Genomic DNA, 20,616 nt, shown 5'->3' with positions numbered 1-20,616 from the left:
CCACTCTCAGCCTTTAAGAGTTTGTTAAGATTTTAGTGCTTTCTTGTTACTTCTCTGGCAGTCACCTCTTCCTCCTGTGTTCTCTCAAAGATGAAACTATTTGTGTGGCCTGACTCTCCTTGGTGGGGCTTTGACTTTGTAGAATTAAGTTCCCCTGGTTGTCATGAGACCTCAGCTGAGTTTTAAACTTTTTCTCATTGTTAGGATGGAAGCAGCATTCGCTTCTTGTTGTTGTTGTTGTTGTTTTGAGATGGAGTCTTGCTCTGTTGCCCAGGCTGGAGTGCAGTGGCTCAATCTCAGCTCACTGCAACCTCCGCCTCCCGGGTTCAAGCAATTCTCCTGGCTCAGCCTCCCTAGTAGCTGGGACTATAGTCACACGCCACCAAACTCAGCTAATTTTTGTATTTTTCGTAGAGACGGAGTTTCACCATATTGGTCAGGCTGATCTTTAACTCCTGACCTCCGGTGATCCACCTGCCTCGGCCTCCCAAAGTGTTGGGATTACAGGCGTGAGCCACCGCACCCGGCCTGCTTGCTGTTTTCTACATCCTAAAGGGAACCAGAACTCCCCCAAAGCCTGCTTTTTAAATCCTAGCCCTGACTGGGCACGGTGGCCCATGCCTGTAATCCCAGCACTTTGGGAGCCCGAGGCGGGCGGATCACGAGGTCAGGAGATCGAGACCATCCTGGCTAACATGGTAAAACCCTGTCTCTACTAAAAATACAAAAACAAAATTAGCTGGCCTGGTAGTGGGCACCTGTAGTCCCAGCTACTTGGGAGGCTGAGGCAGAAGAATGGCATGAACCCGGGAGGTGAAGCTTGCAGTGACCCGAGATCATGCCACTGCACTCTAGCCTGGGCGACAGAGCGAGACTCCATCTTAAAAAAAAAAAAATTCCAGGCCGGGCGCGGTGGCTCACGCCTGTAATCCCAGCACTTTGGAAGGCCGAGGCGGGCGGATCACAAGGTCAGGAGATCGAGACCATGGTGAAACCCCGTCTCTACTAAAAATAGAAAAAAATTAGCCGGGCGCCGTGGCGGGCGCCTGTAGTCCCAGCTACTCGGGAGGCTGAGGCCGGAGAATGGCGTGAACCCGGGAGGCGGAGCTTGCAGTGAGCCGAGATTGCGCCACTGCACTCCAGCCTGGGTGACAGAGCGAGACTCCGTCTCAAAAAAAAAAAAAAAAAAAATTCCTAGCCCTACACTCCCTCCCAAGGAGTTTCAGTTCTAAGATCTTGTTTACATTTCACCATGTAAGACAGGAAACCACTGCATCCCCTTTCTAGAACCTGCCTATCAAAAACAGGAGTCCAGAGAAATCAAATGTGCTCAGTACAGAGTGCTTAGAATCTAGCATGTTTCCTCACTGCAGAAAGTCATTTCTTGTGCCTCAGTTTCTCTGCTTGAAAACGTGGTCCCTCATGGGAGCATTGCAAGGATACTGGGGACACACGAGCAACTGTAAAGCCTTTCTCTTTTGACGACTTTACCTCATCGGGTGGCTCCCCTGCAGAGAGGCCCCAGTGGTTTGTGTGCTTTGTCTCATGTGCCGTCGCACATTCCTGTGATACAGGAGCAGGTGGTGCTCTCTCCAGCCTTGAAACTGAGAGAAGCAAGAGGCCCGCGAGTGACGCGCAGCCCCTGCCATCACTTGGCCCTGCCAGTCCCAAGTCCAGACTCTCTGACTCCAGCCCAGCCCCAACCTAGGCCACACCACTGTGCTGTGTGCTAATTCTAAGGTCTCTGGGGGGAAAAACATCTCCACAGTCATTTGTCCAGAGTCTCAGCGATTCATTTTGTGACTCGATCCTGAAACATAAGACTGTCTGGTTTTACAGATAGAAACAGTGTCCTAAATGGGATCCTGCTCGTTAGGAAGCCTTTAGAGCCTTGGTGTTGGAAGCGTGCCTGTGGCAGAGGCCCAGACTGAGGGCGTGGTGTCTTTTTCTCTCCTACAGCTCTGGTCGGCGCCTGCGGCGGGAACTACTCAGCCATGTCTTCTGTGGTCTATTCCCCTGACTTCCCCGACACCTATGCCACGGGGAGGGTCTGCTACTGGACCATCCGGGTTCCGGGGGCCTCCCGCATCCACTTCAGCTTCCCCCTATTTGACATCAGGGACTCGGCGGACATGGTGGAGCTTCTGGATGGCTACACCCACCGTGTCCTAGCCCGCTTCCACGGGAGGAACCGCCCACCTCTGTCCTTCAACGTCTCTCTGGACTTCGTCATCTTGTATTTCTTCTCTGATCGCATCAATCAGGCCCAGGGATTTGCTGTTTTATACCAAGGTAAGACATCCTTGCCTCCTTGAGGGCTCTTTAGGGCCCATGTGCCTCGGGCTTCTCTTCTTTACCCTTGTGACTTGGGCGGTTCTTGCGGGGCAGATTGGGACTCAGGAACTACTGATTCAACTTGCAGATCATCCCGAGGCTGTGGCTCCTTCCCGACCCCCGTTTCATAACTCATTTATATTTCATGAGACAGAAAAGAGGTGAAAACCTGTCAGTGTGGCTATTTTAGTAGATCTAATGGCAGGGACCTGCCCATGGAAGGAACTGCACCAGAATTGAATAGAGCAGAAGGCTTGTTCTTCATAACTCGTGCTCTCCCCCGCTCAGCTCTGAGTCTCCATAGCCCTGGCCCCAGTTAATTGCTTTTTCTCTTCCAGCCGTCAAGGAGGAACTGCCACAGGAGAGGCCCGCTGTCAACCAGACAGTGGCCGAGGTGATCACAGAGCAGGCCAACCTCAGTGTCAGCGCTGCCCGGTCCTCCAAAGTCCTCTATGTCATCACCACCAGCCCCAGCCACCCACCTCAGACTGTCCCAGGTAGCAATTCCTGGGCGCCACCCATGGGGGCTGGAAGCCACAGAGTTGAAGGTAGCGCTCTTGACAGTTATAAAGACAAAAGCACTTGGGTGTTTCTTATTCAGAGGCAGGTTGGGACATTGACTCTGTGACCTATAGTCTGTCCTGGCTTTTGAGGGAAATTTTCTTATTAATTGGTTCCTTAGTCCTGAGGGAAAAGTGCTCACCTCCAAAGATTAGGCAAGTATGCCTTTTGTGCATTGTGACTAATCAGCTAATCCCGTATTTTCCCACGTTAAGATTATCTTTCTAGAGCCCCACATTGAAACTCCCTAAATTTATTGGCATTTCCAAGAACTCCATTCATTCACTCACTGACTCATTCATTCAAAAGATATATAAGTACTTCAGTGGTGCCAGGCACTATGCTAGGTACCGGATTATAGAGTGAACCAAACACAATCCCTGCCCTTCTGTGACATATAAATGAGAGGAGAAAGAAAGCAAAATAAAAATCAGATAATTATAAGAGCTATGAAGAAAAGTCATGCAGGACCAGGTGCAGTGGCTCACGCCTGTAATCCCAGCACTTTGGGAGGCTGAGGCAGGAGGATGGCTTGAGGCCAGGAGTTTGAGACTAGCCTGAGCAACATAGGGAGACCCTTTCTCTACAAAAAATAAAAAAATTATCTGGGTGTGGTGGTGCACACTTGTGGTCCCAGCTACTTAGGAGGCTGAGGTGGGAGGATGGCTTGAGCCCGGGGGTTCAAGAATGCAGTGAGCTATGATTGCACCATTACACTCCAACCTGGGTGACAGAATGAGACCCTGTCTCAAAAAGAAAAGAAAAGAATAGAAAAATTAGCTGGGCATAGTGGCACATGCCTATAGTCTCAGCTACTCAGGAGGCTGAGGCAGAAGAATTGCTTGAGCCCAGGAGCTTGAGGATGCAGTGAGCCAAGGAAGTGATGCTTTTATGAGCTGGTAGAACTGGAAAGTACCCTCAGTAGTGACCGAGCCTGGAGGCTTTCAAACTGCCCGGGGGCCCCTGCAGGACCCACCATAGAAGGTTAGGGAGAAGGGCCTGTCCAGCACTTCCTGTGTGTCATTTGGCTATGGATCTCAGTAGCATCTCATAGGCCACATCTCATTCCTCGGATGAGGAAACTGAGGCCCAAAGAGTTTACATAACTCCACCTGTGGTTGCACAGTGGTCCCAGTGGCAGAGACAAAATGCATGTCATCCCTTTAGATTCTGAGTCCAGTAGACTTTGGATCATCCTGCCTGCCTCTCCCTGAGAGTGACTTGTAGAACAAAGGGAAGTATTCAGAACACGTGGGGCCCCATGCTTAGCCTGGGTCTCAGCTGCTCCTGAGGCTGGGTTTGCTGACTGCCCTCCCACACCGGCCTGCAGGGAGCCCCTCAGTCAGACTTACTCACTTGGGTATTCTATAGCCGACTTCCTTTCGGAAACCAGCCACAAACAAGCCTAGTAAGCTCTATCTTTTGCATTTGCAGGATGGACAGTCTATGGTCTGGCAACTCTCCTCATCCTCACAGTCACAGCCATTGTAGCAAAGATACTTCTGCACGTCACATTCAAGTGAGTACAAGAGGGAGCTGCCCGATTCCAGGAAAGGGAAGGCTCAGAGTTGGTTTTCTATGATGCTTCATTTGTCTGGGTACAACTGTAGAATCAGCAGATGATTCCAAGACCCTCAGTCCTAGGGAATGGAAGGCAGCAGACATACCCCTTCTCTCATTAAGGTTTGAGGGATTTTGTTTGCTGTGTCCAAAGCATACAATTTCAAGGAGGATTGCAACATTCCTGGCTTAAAAAGCAAATGTGCTAGTCCCTTATGGAGATCTTTATGCAGGATTGAAGATAGCTAGGACGATGCGGTGCATACTTTCTGATGCCTTCTAGAAATTGAGAAACATCCTTAGGAAGAGAATTCTCACATTTTATTCACTATTGCTTAGTAGTTATTTTAAAACAGTTATTGAAGAAACTTATGGAAGCTTTATCATTCAATTCTGACCAATTTGGGGGAAAATATATTTCCTTCCCTTATTTTGCTACTCAAGTCTAACAGTTGCGCCTTCCAGGAAAGGGGCAATTGTTCATGCTACTGATGTTTGTGTACTTAGAGGGGAGCTTGTTCTAATTTTTCCTAGACCCCTACTCTGTCTTTCCGGTGGTTTCTAGTCGAGGCTCTTCTCATTTCACAGCCTCCCTGAAAATGTATGTATGTCCACTAAAAGCTGTCTTTTTCCTGACCGTCTCACTTGCCCTGTGCTACAGACTTCTCATACATTCAACGCGAGCTCTTCTATTGCCTTGTGAAGGCTGCCTTTGGCCACATTGGAACCACTTTACATAGACACCTCCACTCTACACTTGAAATTTTTCAGTGGAAATAATGTCCTCGTGTGTGTGTGTGTGTGTGTCTGTGTGTGTGTGTCTGTGTGTTTTTTTTTTTTTTTTTTTTTTTTGAGACGGAGTCTTGCTCTGTCACCCAGGCTGGAGTGCAGTGGCCGGATCTCAGCTCACTGCAAGCTCCGCCTCCCAGGTTTACGCCATTCTCCTGCCTCAGCCTCCCGAGTAGCTGGGACTACAGGCGCCCGCCACCTCGCCCGGCTATTTTTTTTGTATTTTTTAGTAGAGACGGGGTTTCACCGTGTTAGCCGGGATCGTCTCTCGATCTCCTGACCTCGTGATCCGCCCGTCTCGGCCTCCCAAAGTGCTGGGATTACAGGCTTGAGCCACCGCGCCCGGCCTCGTGTCTGTGTGTTTTAAAGTCACAATTCACATGTTCTGGGGAAGCCTCTCAGGCTCAGTCCTGACCACACCCCCTGTGGCAGCAAGAAAGCCCAATGCTTCCTATAGCATCCAGCATCTGACAGCATGGCTGAGGCCTTAAAGTGCATGCCTAACTCTCCTCTGACATCAGCTGCAGCTTCCCTGCCAGGCAGCTGCCGGGACTGAACAGAGTCTGGGCCAGCACCGGAGGCTAGACGGATCTCTGCTTGAAGCAGAGAAGTTTTGTGTTTATCTTGTTTTAGCTAAGTGGGCTTCCAGGTGAATGGCATTTGAAGATAGTTCTTTTATTTAAAATAAAAGAATTTGAAAAATCATATTCTCTCAGGCTGGGCTTTTCCAGATTCGAAGAATTCCGCTAGTTAGAAAGTTCTTTGTTATTCTGATGTGGACGCTGCCCTGCTGCACTTGGTCTCATTTCAGCTGCACACTAGTCCTTCAGATCTTTAGAGGTGGCTGTGAGGTCCTTCCCAGACCTTGCCCCACCCCATTTCCTAGATACAGTATCTCATGAGATGGTAGGTTGTTTGGAGTGCTTTGTTCTAATCTATTGGAAAAATTATTTATCTGCTTGACAGATCCCATCGTGTTCCTGCTTCAGGGGACCTTAGGGATTGTCATCAACCAGGGACTTCGGGGGAAATCTGGAGCATTTTTTACAAGCCTTCCACTTCGATTTCCATCTTTAAGAAGAAACTCAAGGGTCAGAGTCAACAAGATGACCGCAATCCTCTTGTGAGTGACTAAAAACCCTGCTGTGCCTAGGATTCGAGGGCCCTCTTTGAGCTCAAGGCTGCTGGGGTCAACCCCTCCTGTGGTTCTTCTCTGACAGACTCTTCCCTGCCTCTCCCTCTGCCTTGGCCTCTTCGGGGGCGCCCTCCTACAAACTAGGAAGAGGCACCCTGCTGCCAGGGCAGGCACAGCCTGGATTCCTCCTGCTTCATCGGTTGCACTTAGGAGAGAGACTCAAGGCCCTGGGGCCCAGCCCTCTCTGCATCTCTCTCTCTGATCTAGCTAGCAGTGGAGGTATCAGGACAGTGAGGCTGAAATGACAGAGGTGGTCATGGCTGGCACCGGGCTCAGGTACATTCTAGATGGCTGTCAGGTGGTGGGTAGGTTTAGTTACATTGAATTTTTCTTGCTTCTTCTCTTCTCCTGGTCTTTATGGCTTGGAACAGGGCCAGACAGGGAGAACTCTCAGGTACTCTTGGGAGTTGGTCTGGTCCCATGCAAGTGTGGACTCCTGCACATTAGTGAGGTGTAAAGAGGGTGGTGGCTGTGCTGCCCTGGCAACTTTGCTCTCCAGATGCTGGACTAGGATGGGCCTCCTCCAGCCTGGGAGGGTCTGAGAATAAGATCTAGTGACCCCCATTTATATCAAACCTGATACTTTACACATGGGCTTCTTTCTAGATTCTTCTTTCCATAGCTCATGGAGCTGCAGGGAAAGCTTGAAGAGCTTTGGTCATATAAAACATCCATTCGGCCGGGCACAACAGGATTATGCCTGTAATCCCAGCACTTTGGGAGGCTGAGGCGGGCAGATCACCTAAGGTCAGGAGTTCGAGACCAGCCTGGCCAACATGGTGAAACCCCATCTCTACTAAAAGTATAAAAATTAGCCAGGCGCGGCTGGGCGTGGTGGCTCACGCCTGTAATCCCAGCACTTTGGGAGGCCGAGGCGGGCGGATCACGAGGTCAGGAGATCGAGACCATCATAGCTAACACAGTGAAACCCCGTCTCTACTAAAAATACAAAAAATTAGCAGGGCTTGGGGGCAGGTGCCTGTAGTCCCAGCTACTTGGGAGGCTGCAGCAGGAGAATGGCGTGAACCTGGGAGGCCAAGCTTGCAGTGAGCCGAGATTGCACCACTGCACTCTAGCCTGGACGACAGAGCGAGACTCCGTCTCAAAAAAAAAAAAAAAAAAATTGGCCAGGCATGGTGGTAGGAGCCACCTGGGATCACTGAGTAGTAATCCCAGCTACTCAGAAGGCTGAGGCACAAGAATAGCTTGAACCCGGGAGGCAGAGGTTGCAGTGAGCCAAGATCGCACCACTGCACTCCAGCCTGGGCGTCAAGAGTGAGACTCTGTCTCAAAAAAAACAAAAAACAAATAAACAAAAAACACCCATTCATTTACTCATGCAACAAATTCTCCTGCAAGCTTTTATGGGCACTCAGGATTGGATTTATCAGCCTTGCCCCTGAGCAGCTCGTGGTCCTATGGAACCTGAGCCAGGCCTCGGTCTCTCTATGATTGGCTCAGCTAACTCTCAGTTCAGAGCAGAGAGTATCAATCTTGTGTTTTTGCCTTTAGGCAGCACTACATGGGACACAGGTCCTGCCTTCTGGCGTCCCCTGTGTTAAAAGATAAAAAACACCCCAAGAGCCATCCGTGCTCTCTGCCCCTCCTGTGGGGACCATGTGGGGTTAGGAATGGCTTAGTGGGGAAGGAGAGGGCTCTTGTCCCCAGTCCCATGTCACCCTGTCCCTTAGATAGGGAGGTGGGCTGCAGAGATTGGTGCGAGGAGAGGGTGGGTTTGGGAATTGGAGCTCCTCCAAGGAGCTCCTCCTAAGATTGAGAGCTGCAGCTGTAGTGGCTGCTGGTTGGGAGGTAAGTGCCATCGCTAATTTAAAAGTCCTTGCCATCTGGAAGCAGGCTTTGTCAACAGCAGCTGAGAAAAGTGGACTGTGCCTCTGCTGGCCTTCTAGGCCCTCGTCAGAGCATGCCTCTCCCCAAGGCACTCGGGCCTGGGTGATTGTTGCACCTCTGGCCTTGGCGTTTCCTCTTTGCAGCACTTTGCCTACCTCCCCCAACCCCTGAGCCACTGCCTGCTGGGGCTCCTACTGAGGTTCTGGCAACACCGCTGCACCTGCCACCCCTGGGAGGAAAGAGGGCCACACGGGAAGTGTCTGCAGGGAGAGGTGACACTCGGCAGCCTGAGTGCAGGAGAGGTGCTCAGAGCTTCAGGCAAAGGGGCCTTCAGAGGAGGGAAATGGAGCAATGTGTCACAGGCAGACAGGGTCAGGACTGCCACCCCAGGCCCCGTGGGAGGCCAGCTGAGGGCACAGAGCTGCTCGGTGCAGGCTTCATGCTTTGATCTGGAAAGAGCAGCTGTCCGCAGGCCTCTGTCTCCAAGAGGCCCGTCACACAGGAGGACCGCTGGAAACATATCGACACGTGCAGTCTCCCCTCCAAGCTATTCACACTGATTGTGGAATCTCAAACACAAGTGTCAGGTGTGTGTCATCCCAGCAGGCCCTGTGCTGTGAATAGAGCCATGTGCAGCACAAAGGGAATGTGGCATGTGGCCCCAGGAAGAGTTCACCCAGCCAGGGGGCAGTTGTTCAGTTGCCTGGGGCTGACACTGACCACTGGCCTCTGGGGTGTCCTACAGCCCAAATGCCCACCTTGCCCTCCTCACATCTCAGTCAGGGGAGGCCATGCCCAGGCCAATGTGCTGTCAGAGCCTACAGTGGGGGCAGTACTTCCTTGGAGGGCCTGGGAGGTGCCGGGGATGCCCCAGCGCTTCTCCTCCTGCCTGGCCCTGGCATGGCCCAGTGCCTCTAGGATCAACTTACAATCCGTGGAACAGCCCCGGGAAACCCAAACCTGGCTCAGGACAGCGTAGGGGCAGAAGGGCTGTAAATCATCCCAGGCTAAGCCTCCATGGGTGCTGGGTCCTGCGGAGCCTGGCTATGGGCTCAGTTAGAACCACTTAGAAAGTCAGCGACAGCCCACAGAAGGCCACTGCAGCTAAGTAAACACCTGAGAAATAAACTGTTCCAGAAGAGATGACGTGGGCTTCCAGGAGCATAGAGGAGGTGGCACTTGAACTTTGAGGAAACCCCTTGGATGAGATAAAGTGGGGGTTGGAGGTGGCGGGAAGAGGGTAACCCTGGGAAAGTCAACGTCAGAACGCATGGCAGAAGACTGTGGAAGAGGCAGGGGAGGGGCTTTGGGGACCACTGTGGACAGAGTTCTGAAAGCACCCTGGCCAAAGCCTCTCCTGAGGTGACAGAGCGTGGGAGGAGGCTGCAGGGGCACTGGGCCTGCGTGCCATCCTCACCCTGTTCCCCGCTGGCGCCAGGCCCTGCCTTCTTGGTACATGTGCCAACAGGAGGCCCTCACCAGCTGATCTTGTCACTCTCCGTGGTGACTATGCCTTGGCCAGCTGTGGCCCCTAGTTTCTAGCAGTGTTTCTCAGTGTCCTTGGCCCTTCTGAGAAGGCAGGCGGGAGGCACACGGTGCCCTGTTCTTCCCCGTTTGTCCAGTTGCTTGCAAAGCAGAGAATGAGTAGGAATGAACCCGAGTGCCTTCACCCACCCTGTCCCCCACATCAGGACAGGCTTGAGGCCTCTCTGGGCGTGAGCGAGGAGACCAGGCTGCTCTAACTTCTGAAGAATGGGCTCCGGCTCAAGACTCCAATCGGCCAGAAGCCCACAGAGATCAAAGCACTAGCAAGTTCAGCTGTCCTGGCCCTCAGGCAGAACCCACTGGAGTGCCTGGGTGTGGCTCCACCCACATGCCCCACTGTCAGCCCAGGCAGGAGCCTTCCTGGCCAGGCTCAAGATCTGCCTGCAGCCCAGCCAGGCCATCACCCAGCCCCGATGCATCCTGGCACTGCACACTTACTCTTCACAAGCACTTATATGCGGATGGCCTCCGAGACCCTGCCTCCCTGGTCTGCTGAGGCCAGGCCAGGTCTCCCACGGGGCTGGGCAGCTCCCCACCCCACCGCCTGGCACAGTTAGGTCTCAGATCTCCCATGTGGTGTTTGATGTCGGCTTTTGTTCCTACCTTGGGAGTTTGGATTGTTTCCTCTGGTGTCTTTGTTTACCTTCCTCACTGTTCTACCTCCTGGCCAGGTCTCAGCTTAGCTTCCCTGGTGTGGGGTGTTTTTCAAGCCTTCCAGCCACAGCTGTCTCCCCACAGGCTGGATGGCTCAGGGGTGACAGGGCTTCACCCTCTGACTGCAGACCCCTGGTGGGCACATCTCACAGGCTTCCGTCTTGCTGAGTTGAGTACAGAGGCAGAAGTGAGGTGTGGAGGAAAGTCAGAGGGAAATCTGCTTCAGAAAGGAAGGGTCTTTAGACACGAAGCCTGGAGGGCCCTTCCCCGCCTGCACGGGAGCTGCCATCGTGGGGCTCATGCACGTCAAGACCTTCCCACATCCAAACTCACCTTCCAGCAGGGATTTTGACTTTGGATGACAAGGCTTTATTTGTAAATATGCTCTTAATATGCAACTTTGAGAATAAAATAGAAACATCATGTATTTTAAAATATAAGATGAAGTGTGATGCACTGTATACAATTTAATATATATTTTTAGGATTTTGTTATTTAAGAAAATGGAATGTAATGGTACTTTTACAAAAGAGAAAAAATGTTATTTTTACTTTCTGGAAAAAATAAATATTCTCATTGTTGTAGAAACAGTGATGGGCCCTACGCTGTCATTTCTACGGGGGTTCCCCAGAGACCTTGGGACAAACAGAGGGTGTCTGTGGTGGGATTCTTACCTTCCCTCGGGTGCCAGTCCTCACCTTCTGGTTGCTTTTTCCTAGTAATGCCTCTAAATTTCTTCCAGTCTTGTCACGGCTTTGACCCACAGCTGACCTTCAGCTGGTAAGATCGGAAAGATTAGGTACTCCAAAACCACTGCACTGCAGCGCACATCCAAGGAGGGTCAGGGCAGAGCACAGCGCTCTGCATCAGAGAAATCTGGGCTCGAGCCAGCCTGGGGTTGGTCCCTTGACTCCTCAGCCTCAGCTTCCCCATCTGAAAAGGGTAATGGAATCTCTTCCTCAGGAGGCTATGGAGGTTATGTTTTGACAAAATGCATCTAAAGTGCTTTTGTAATTATTATCCCAGGTGGAACTGATTTGCCTCTCAGAGCAACCAGTTCCTCCTCTTCACTCACTTCTTGCCCCACCCTTTCCTTCTTAGGAAGGAAAGAAGCTAATAGAAGCTCCATGTATGAGCTGCCCACTCTGTGCCAGGCACTCCGCTGGCAGACACTGTGCACATCCTACAACTCTTCGCCGTGGGTACCACTCTCCCTCTTTGGCAGATGAGACAGCTGAGGCATGGAGAGGCCGTGGGGGACAGTAGCTGGGAGCACAGCCCTGGAGTCAGCCCTCCAGGATTCAGTTTCCTCCATTCATCCTCTGTGAGGCCAGTGAGAGTAAAACAGGGAGTCTTTGAAGGGTTTCAGCGGAGGAGTGACATCAGATTCCCAGTTTAGAAAGCGTTTCTCCTTGCGTCTGGGAAAACAGATCTGAGCAGGGTAAGACCGAGGGCAAGGAAACCAGTCAGGAGACTCTACAGGCCCAACCAGGAGATGCTGAGGGCATGCCTGGGCCCCCACGCCAGTGCCGTGGAGGGAGACGCTGACCACATCGCCGGAGCAGGGGCACGTGCATGGGGTGGGCAGCTCAGGCTCACATCCCAGTTCCACTATTCACTATGTGACCTGGGGCAAGGAACACGGCCCTGTGTACCTGTTTTCTCACCTGTCAAATGGAGACAGTTACAGTACCTGCCTTTGTGAGGCATTGGGCTGTATGAATTATTATTACCTGCAGTATGTTTTCCATCAAAGGTAGATGTTCCTTTCATTCTAGAATAGAGGTGGGGGTTAAGAATGAGGAGGTGTCTGGGATGGTGCTCGGGTACCTGACATGGGTGCCTGAGCAGAGAGAGGGGCCATTCTTTGGCATAAGGAATGGAAAAGGTGCCAGGTGTGAGAGGAAACCTGATGAGTTCCTTTTGGGCTAAATCCACTGTGGTCCCTGTGGGACACTGAGGCAGAGCTGTCTGGCAGGCGTTGGAGAGACAGCCTGAGCCCCCCCAAGGAGCACAGGGCTCTGCACAACCCAAGGGAACATGGGCACAGGCGGCATCCTCAGGGTGAGTGTTGGGGCCCCCCCTCAGAAGGCTATAGGGGACAGTGTCCTGGGATGCACTGAGGCAGTGAGGGAGTGCCTGGCAGGACCAGGGTGGGCAGGGGTAGGACAGGAGACAAGGACTCCCCTGGAAGCCAAATAACCTATGGGCAAAGCTTTTTTTTTTTTTTTTTTTTTTGAGACAGAGTTTTGCTCGTTGCCCAGGCTGGAGTACGGTGGTGCAATCTCTGCTCACTGCAACCTCCGCCTCTCAGGTTCAAGCGGTTCTCCTGCCTCAGCCTCCTGGAGTAGCTGGAATTACAGGCACCCGCCACCACATCCAGCTAATTTTTGTATTTTTAGTAGAGATGGGGTTTCACCACGTTGGCCAGGATGGTCTGAAACTCTTGACCTCAGGTGATCCACCCGCCTCGGCCTCCCAAAGTGCTGGGATTACAGGCGTGAGTCACTGAGCCTGGCGAGCAAAGATTCTAACCTGACCGGCACACATAGACTGCTGGGGCTTTGAGTCCCAGTCCCAGATTCTCAGGAGACAGCTGGGCCAGGTGAAGTCTCCCTCGTCTAGCCAGTTTTTGCTAGGATAGGGTTCTCTGAGAAAAGAGGGCACAGGCCAGTCCAGCTAAAGAATATTACCACCACAGATGTGGCTCTCGGTGGGATGCATTTGACCACTTGCCTGGGAATCCCTACGTGCTCTGTTAAACTGCAGGTTCCTGGGCCCCACCGCAAACCTACCACATCAGAATCCTTGGAAGCATTGCCTCGACACAGAGTCCACGCCCTTCATTTCACCACTGTCCCCTCCCTGGTAACTTCTGCCTCCACCCTGCAGCCAGCCCCAACAATGTTGCGGCTGTTGCAACATAATGGCACCTTTTTTTTTTTTTTTTTTTGAGACAGAGTCTCGCTCTGTTGCCAGGCTGGAGTACAGTGGTGCGATGTCAACTCACTGCAACCTCTGCCTCCTGGGTTCAAGCGATTCTCCTGCCTCAGCCTCCTGACTAGCTGGGACTACAGGTGCCCGCCACCACGCCCGACTAATTTTTGTATTTTTAGTAGAGACAGGGTTTCACCGTGTTGACAGGCTGGTCTCGATCTCTTGACCTGGTGATCTGCCCGCCTCGCGCTCCCAAAGTGCTGGGATTACAGGTGCGAGCCACTGCGCCCGGCCCGGGATGGCTCCTTTAAAGGTGAGCTTCGCTTGACTGTTTCTCTTCACCGGGCTTTCCTTCTCTCTCCCAGAAGCTCTTTCCTTCTCTCTCCCAGAAGCTCTTTCCTTCCATGAAGGAAAATATTTTTAATGGCAGGAAATGGCTGGTAGAAAACAAACAGCGTGGCCTTGCTGGTGAATTTCTTAGGGACAAATTATGCTGCAACAGAAAAATAAATAAATGCAGCCAGAATGTGCAACTGTCCTACCTAAAAAACCACTTTGGGATTATGGGACAATGAAGCCAGGATGAGACCCTCACACCCATTTGAGTGGACTCTGGGGACCACTGACCTTGCCCTGTGTTCTCCGGAACCTGAGAAACACAGACATTGGAGAATCCACCCGGGAGCCAGCCCCACGGCAGCACCAGCCCCATCCTTTGTCAGGCAGTCAAAGGCTCTTCTTCCCATGAAGGGGAATAGGACTGGACAAGGGTGACCTTGTCTCCAGGCTTGGAAGTCACATGACCATCTTCTTTCCCCTCTGGGCCATGCGTGCCTGAAACTGCAGACAGTCTCTGGGACTCAGAGAACTGGGAAGCTTTTGTTCCTCTGTGGCGAGGTCGGGTCCCGATGGGGGATTGTTTTTGCTCAGCTGAAAGGGACACTTTAGGGATAGAATATTTCAATCTCAAGAAGCAGCAACATTTGCTTGTAGCTGGAAGTCTTCACTTCTGGTCTCCAGCTGTTGTCTGGAGCCACCAGGCCTCCGCTGAATGGGCCTAAGCCCAGCAACTGGGGGCGGGCAGTGCCTGCCAGGCTGAACATGAACCAGTCTGTGCAGGACGCCCATCTCCAGGACAGCCCGTCTGCAAAGACACCCTGTCCCCTCCCGGTGGTGGCTGCTGGGCTTTGGAATAAACCTGTTAGCTCTGGGTGACTGAGCTGGGAAAAGGGGCTCCACAAGAAGTGTTTTAGGGGGAAAGTAGACCCAAGCTTGAGCTTCAGAGTAACCCCTCTGGGAGAAACACCAGCCACTCGGAAACAGCCAGGGCTTTTGCAATAGCGAAGCTGCAGATCTCGTTTATTTCACTCTTAAAAGCATTGTCTCTGTTCAAATGAGGTCACTGAACTCTTAAAAACTTCACTGAGGGTCATGCTTCTTTGCATATTGATCACGTGAATGTTTAGTGGACTTGCCTTATTTGCTGGTACCAAAGATAAAGATTAAGGGCCCTCAAGGGGTATTCAGACCTCAAATTTAGCCAAATACAGGGGCAGCTTTTCCTGGGTCTGAGTGAGCTGAGGAAAGCACTTTTGAATGTGCAAGGACAATAAGATTAGTAATCACTACCATCTCTGCAGTACCTATTGTGTACCAGACGCTGTGCCAAGTGACCAACAGACATTACCAAATTAATCTTTGCAGCAACCCAACAAGGAAACCGAGGGTCAGAGAAGGGGTTCAGCTAGGGGCCGCCAAGGTTTGGACTCAGCCTGGGACCACTGGCTCCAAAGCTGTGGGTCCTCATTCCTGTTGAGCTGCAGGCCCCTCCAACACAGGCAGTGGGTGGGCCCCCAAATAGCTCATCTTCAAGGATGTGGCCTTCAGACAGCCCAGGGAAAGTGTGGATCGATTTGCCTGGGTCAAGGAAGGATCAAATCTACACTTTTTTTTTTTTTTTTTACCTATTTGTTGACACAAACCCCTTTGAGAACCAGGGGTTGGATGGAGCCTCTCCCCCCAAAAAAGACCCCATCTGCCAGACTGCGGAGGTTCAGAGACCCCCCTGCCCCCTGAAACCCTTCCATGGACCTCAGGTTTAGAATCTCTCCATTAAGCCATGAGTGTGATTATTTGAAAGTTAAAATGAGGCCAAAAGGGATAACAGTAACAGTAATAATAATACGAATAACAGGATACATTTTACTGACCACCTATTGTCAGGCACTTATGCCAGGGGTTGACAAACATTTTCTGTAAAAGGCTAAATACTAAATGTTTTAGACTTTGCAGGCCATACAGTCTCAGATCCTTTGACCAGAACCACAGGCCAGTCACTGGGACCCTCAGTGACCCCAGCAAGCTCTGGAGCCATCTGGGCAGCTCCACGAGGAGCGGGGGATGAGGGGCCACCAAGCCCCCCTTGTTATTAGCCACGGACAATATGTAAACAAATGGGCACGGTTGTGTTCCCATAAAACTTCACGGATACCAAAACCTGAAGTTTATATAACATTCACATGTCACAAAATGCTACAAAATGCTTTTCTTTTGATTTTTTCCCCCCAAATTAAAAAGTGTAAAAACCGGCCAGGCATGATGTCTCACCCCTGTAATTTCAGCACTTTGGGAGGCTGAGGTGGGTGGATCACTTGAGGTCAGGAGTTTGAGACCAGCCTGGCCAACGTGGTGAAACCCTGTCTCTACTGAAAATACAAAAATTAGCCAGGTGTGGTAGCACGTGCCTGTAATCCCAGCTACTCTGGTGTCTGAGGCAGGAGAATCGCTTGAACCCGGGAGGTGGAGGTTGCCGTGAGCCGAGATTGTGCTGTTGCACTCCAGCCAGGGAGACAGAACAAGACTCTGTCTAAAAAAAAAAAAAAAAAAAGCACAGGAGTCAGGATTTGAGCCCACTCCCAAGCCTGTTTGCTTTCCTAAGAGACAAGGCATGTAAATTGTGGAGGAAGAAAAGGTGACAGTGAAGCAGGAAGGAAGGCCCAGGAGCAAGGGCAGTCCCCTGGGCCCTGGGAATATCAGGCAGAGAGGCTCCATCCTCCCGCAGTCTTTGCTGAATGGTTTGCACTGTAGGGGAGGGCGGCTGGTTTCCTGAGCCATCCCTCCAATCCCCTGCAAGCGGCTCCAAGGACAGACGCTCCAGATCCAGGACAGCTGGTGGCCTTCACATTGTTTTGCGTCTCCCAGGTTCTCTTAATTATAACCAATTTGCCACCCTCAGCAATTCCTTGTTCCCCTTTGCTAATACCCATGAGTTGGAACCATCAGCCGAACTGCCAGCCAAACGCGACTAAAATCACTTCCCTTTCCCATGTAGGGAGCCCTCCAGTCTCTTAGAAACTCGCCTCTCTTCTCAGTCCTGTGAGACGGGTGAGGCCTGCCCTTCTGTGCGCTGACTTACTGGGCTGGAATCTGCCCCCCAAATCTCTTACGAAAGCGGGAGACAGAATCTGCTCAACTTTCTCTAGCTCCTCCCTGCGCCCCGCGTCCCCCCACCTCTCCTGCTGACTCTTGGGGCTCTGGCATACTGCCTGCCAAGGACAACCTTTCCTTTTTTTCTCTCTCTAAAGACAGGGTCTCACTCTGTCGCCCAGGCTGGAGAGCAGTGACACCGTCACAGGGTAAACTCCAAAACTGGGATTCAGCCTGGGAGGCCACATGGGTTCCTGGCTTTAAGCAGGAAGGAACTCAAGAGTGAGCTGACAGTAAAGTGAAAGCAAGTCTATTAAGAAAGTAAAGGAATAAAGGAAGGATACTCCGTAGGCAGAGCAGCGGCGTGGCTGCTTGACTGAGTAGACTTATGGTTATTTCTTGATTATATACTAAACAAGGGATGGATGATTCATGAGTTTTCCGGGAAAGGGGTGGGGAGTTCCCGGAACTGAAGGTTCCTTCCCTTTTTAGATCATACAGGGTAACTTCCAGATATTGCCGTGGCATTCATAAACTGTCATGGCCCTGGGGGGAGTGTCTTTCCGCATGCTAAAGGATTATAATTAGCATACAATGACCAGTGAGGACAACCAGAGGTCACTTTCATTGCCATGTTGGTTTTGGCGGGTTTTGTCCAGCTTCTTTACCGCATCTCATTTGATCAGCGGGGTCTTTGTGACCTGTATCTTGTGAAACCAGTCCTGCCGACGTCCTATCTCATCCTGTGACTAAGAATGTCTGACTTCCTTAGAATGCAGCCCAGCTGGTCTCAGCCTCATTTTACTCAGTAGCCCCTATTCAAGATGGAGTCGCTCTGGTTCCATTGCCTCTGACAGCACAATCATAGCTCACTGCAGCCTCACTCTCCTGGGTTTGAACAATCCTTCCATCTCAGCTTCCTGCGTAGCTAGGACCACAGGCGTGAGCTGCCATGTCCAGCTGATCAAAAAAAAAAAAAAAAAAAAAAAAATTCTTGTAGAGACAGGGTCTCACTATATTGCTCAGGCTGGTCTTGAACTGCTGGGCTCTCGTCTTGGCCTCCCAAAGTGCTGAGATTACAGGCATGAGCCACCATGCCTGGCTCCTTTATAACCTCCATTTATTCATCTAGAAAATAGAGGCTGGGCGCAGTGGCTCACACCTGTAATCCCAGCACTTTGGGAAGCTGAGGCGGGCGGATCACCTGAGGTCAGGAATTTGAGACCAGCCTGGCCAACGTGTTGAAACCCCGTCTCTACTAAAGATACAAAAAAATTAGCCTGGCCTGGTGGCGGGCACCTGTAAACCCAGCTACTCCAGAGGCTGAGGCAGGAGAATCGCTTGAACCTGGGAGGCAGGAGGTTGCAGTGAGCTGAGATCGCGCCATTGCACTCCAGCCTGGCTAACAGGGTGAGACTTCTCATCTCAAAAAAAAAAAAAGAAAAAGAAAAAGAAAGAAAAAAAGAAAAGAAAATAGATACAGCAGTAGTTTCTCATAGGGTTGTTGTGAAGATTAAATGAAATAAGAAAAGTACAATATTTAACTCAGTGACTGGCCTGTGAGTCCTCAAGAAATTTTAACGATTTTTATCAGTAAACTAAGGGGACCACCAGGAGCAGGGGGGACCTCAGATGTGCCCGCCTTTCAGATTGAGAACCCCATTTATCAAACTCCAAGTTTACAACGCACAAAGTAGGGGCAGTTCCCTCCTTAGAAAATAATTCCTGACTTGGTTCTTTCAAGTAGCTGGTTTTCCCCAAGACCTTCAATATGTGACCCCATTTAATAAAAGTATCTACTGACCTTCACTTTCTTAGGGACCTAGCTGTTGGGTGAAAATACCCTTTTTTGCCGACTCCCTGCCTGCGGTGGATTTCCTTATCTGTTGCTTCAGGTAAGGGAACGAACGCAGAATTTGAATGTCCTCATAGTTCCCCCAGTGCTGCAGGTGGACAAATAGGCTAAGGCCACTGGCCCAGCTGGCAGAGGTAAGGAGCTGCCAGCCCGCCCGGCTCCCGCTGCGGCAAAGCCCCCAGCCGCCGCCTCCTGTCGCCCTCGCCTTTCCTGCAGGAGCCATCCCGGCGCAGGCTTGCTCACCAGCTCCGCCCCGTGGTAAGACCGGAGATCTGCGGAAGAAGGCCCGCCCTGAACCGCGACCGCACTCAAGCCCTTCCATTACAGTTACACGGATTCTTTTGCCCAGCGCGGTGATGTGTGCCTGTAATCCCAGCTACTCTGGAGGCTGAGGGAATGGATGCCTTGAGCCCAGGAGTTCACAGTCAGCCTGGGCAAAATAGCGAGAGCCCTATCTCAAAACAAAAAAAGAAAAAAATAATGTCACAGGTTTCCTGACCCTAAACCTGGACATTAGCCCAGGTCTCACTCTCACCAAACCCTCTAAAGAACTCATTCTGGCCGGGCGCGGTGGCTCACGCCTGTAATCCCAGCACTTTGGGAGGCCGAGACGGGCGGATCACGAGGTCAGAAGATGGAGACCATCCTGGCTAACACGGTGAAACCCCGTCTCTACTAAAACTACAAAAAATTAGCCGGGTGTGGTGGCGGGCGCCTGTAGTCCCAGCTACTTGGGAGCCTGAGGCAGGAGAATGGCATGAACCCGGGAGGCGGAGTTTGCAGTGAGCCGAGATTTTGCCATTGCACTCTAGCCTGGGCTAGGAGGAAGACTCCCTCTCAAAAAAAAAAAAAGGACTCATTCCATTAGATAAGTGATCAGATGAATTATTCTACCTCCATACTATGAAATCCTATGTCACCATTGAAATTAATGTGGTGTATAATCTCCAAAGGCAATGAAAAAAAAAAAAACAAATTAATGTAGTGCCTCTATATATACTGTATCAGAATACCTTACATGAAAAAAAATCAAGTCAAAGAACAAAGCATAAGTGTAATTTTTTTTTGCCAAATTTTAAAAAGAGAGAGGGAAATATATGTATGCATATACAAAGGCACCAGCAAAGTCCTGCAAGGTCTGTGCCTAACTCTTATGGTGGTCACCTTTGGAAAAGAAAGGAAGGAAAAGAGGAGGAAGCCAGGGGCAGTTGCTTATGCCTATAATCCCAGCACTTTGGGAGGCCAAGGTAAGTGGCCTCTTGAGCCCAGGAGTTTGAGACCAGCCTGGGCAACATAGCAAAACCCAGGGTCTACAAAAAATATGAAAATTAGCCAAGCATGGTGGTGCGTGCCTGTAGTCCTAGCTACTCAGGAGGCTGAGGGGGGAGGATCACTTGAGCCTGGGAGTTCTAGGCTGCAGTGAATCATGATCACGCCACTGCAACAGAGTGAAACCTTGTCTCCAAAAAAAAAAAAAAAAAAAACGAAAAGAGGAGGTAAGGACACTTCTATTTTCACATTTTATTTGATATATTTATATGTGGCTTGAATCTCTTACATTCATGAATTACATGTGCAAGTTTGAAAATAAAGTGCAGGTGGATTACTTAAAAATTTGGAGGCTGGGTGCTATGGCTGACACCTGTAATCCCAGCACTTTGAGAGACCAAGGCAAGTAGATCGCTTGAGGTCAGGGGTTTGAGATCAGCCTGGACAACAGGGCGAAACCCTGTCTCTACTAAAAATACAAAAATTATCTGGGCGTGGTGGCACATGCTTGTAATCCCAGCTACTTGGGAGGCTGAGGCAGGAGAATCACTTGAACCCAGGGAGCAGAGGTTGCAGTGAGCTAAGACAGTGCCACTGCACTCCAGCCTGGGCAACAAGAGCGAAACTCCATCTCAAAAAAAAA

General features: G+C 51.0%; 1 protein-coding gene across 9 annotated transcripts in view; it reads left to right on the top strand.

Annotated features, from left to right (window-relative positions):
- The window catches only part of KREMEN1 (kringle containing transmembrane protein 1), an 82,812-nt gene extending 63,564 nt beyond the window's left edge, over positions 1 to 19,248 (top strand). For 3 of the 9 annotated variants that reach the window (XM_065522314.2, XM_074004100.1, XM_074004102.1), the window contains 5 exons: positions 1,960 to 2,292; positions 2,673 to 2,882; positions 4,330 to 4,414; positions 6,211 to 6,367; positions 18,921 to 19,247. In XM_065522314.2, the coding sequence (XP_065378386.1) occupies positions 1,960 to 2,292; positions 2,673 to 2,882; positions 4,330 to 4,414; positions 6,211 to 6,367; positions 18,921 to 19,061 (926 nt within the window). In that variant the 3' untranslated portion in view covers positions 19,062 to 19,247. Of the gene's footprint in view, positions 1 to 1,959; positions 2,293 to 2,672; positions 2,883 to 4,329; positions 4,415 to 6,210; positions 11,075 to 18,920 lie in introns of those variants that run through there. The other 6 variants (XM_074004101.1, XM_074004104.1, XM_045363874.2 and 3 more) reach the window with 4 other exon arrangements.
- The last annotated feature ends 1,368 nt before the right edge of the window (positions 19,249 to 20,616 follow it).

This window comes from Macaca fascicularis, chromosome 10 (assembly GCF_037993035.2).
Source record: "Macaca fascicularis isolate 582-1 chromosome 10, T2T-MFA8v1.1".
NCBI classification, from domain to species: domain Eukaryota; kingdom Metazoa; phylum Chordata; class Mammalia; order Primates; family Cercopithecidae; genus Macaca; species Macaca fascicularis.
Note: the sequence above shows the minus strand (reverse complement) of the source record. Positions and strands in the feature narration are given on the sequence as shown.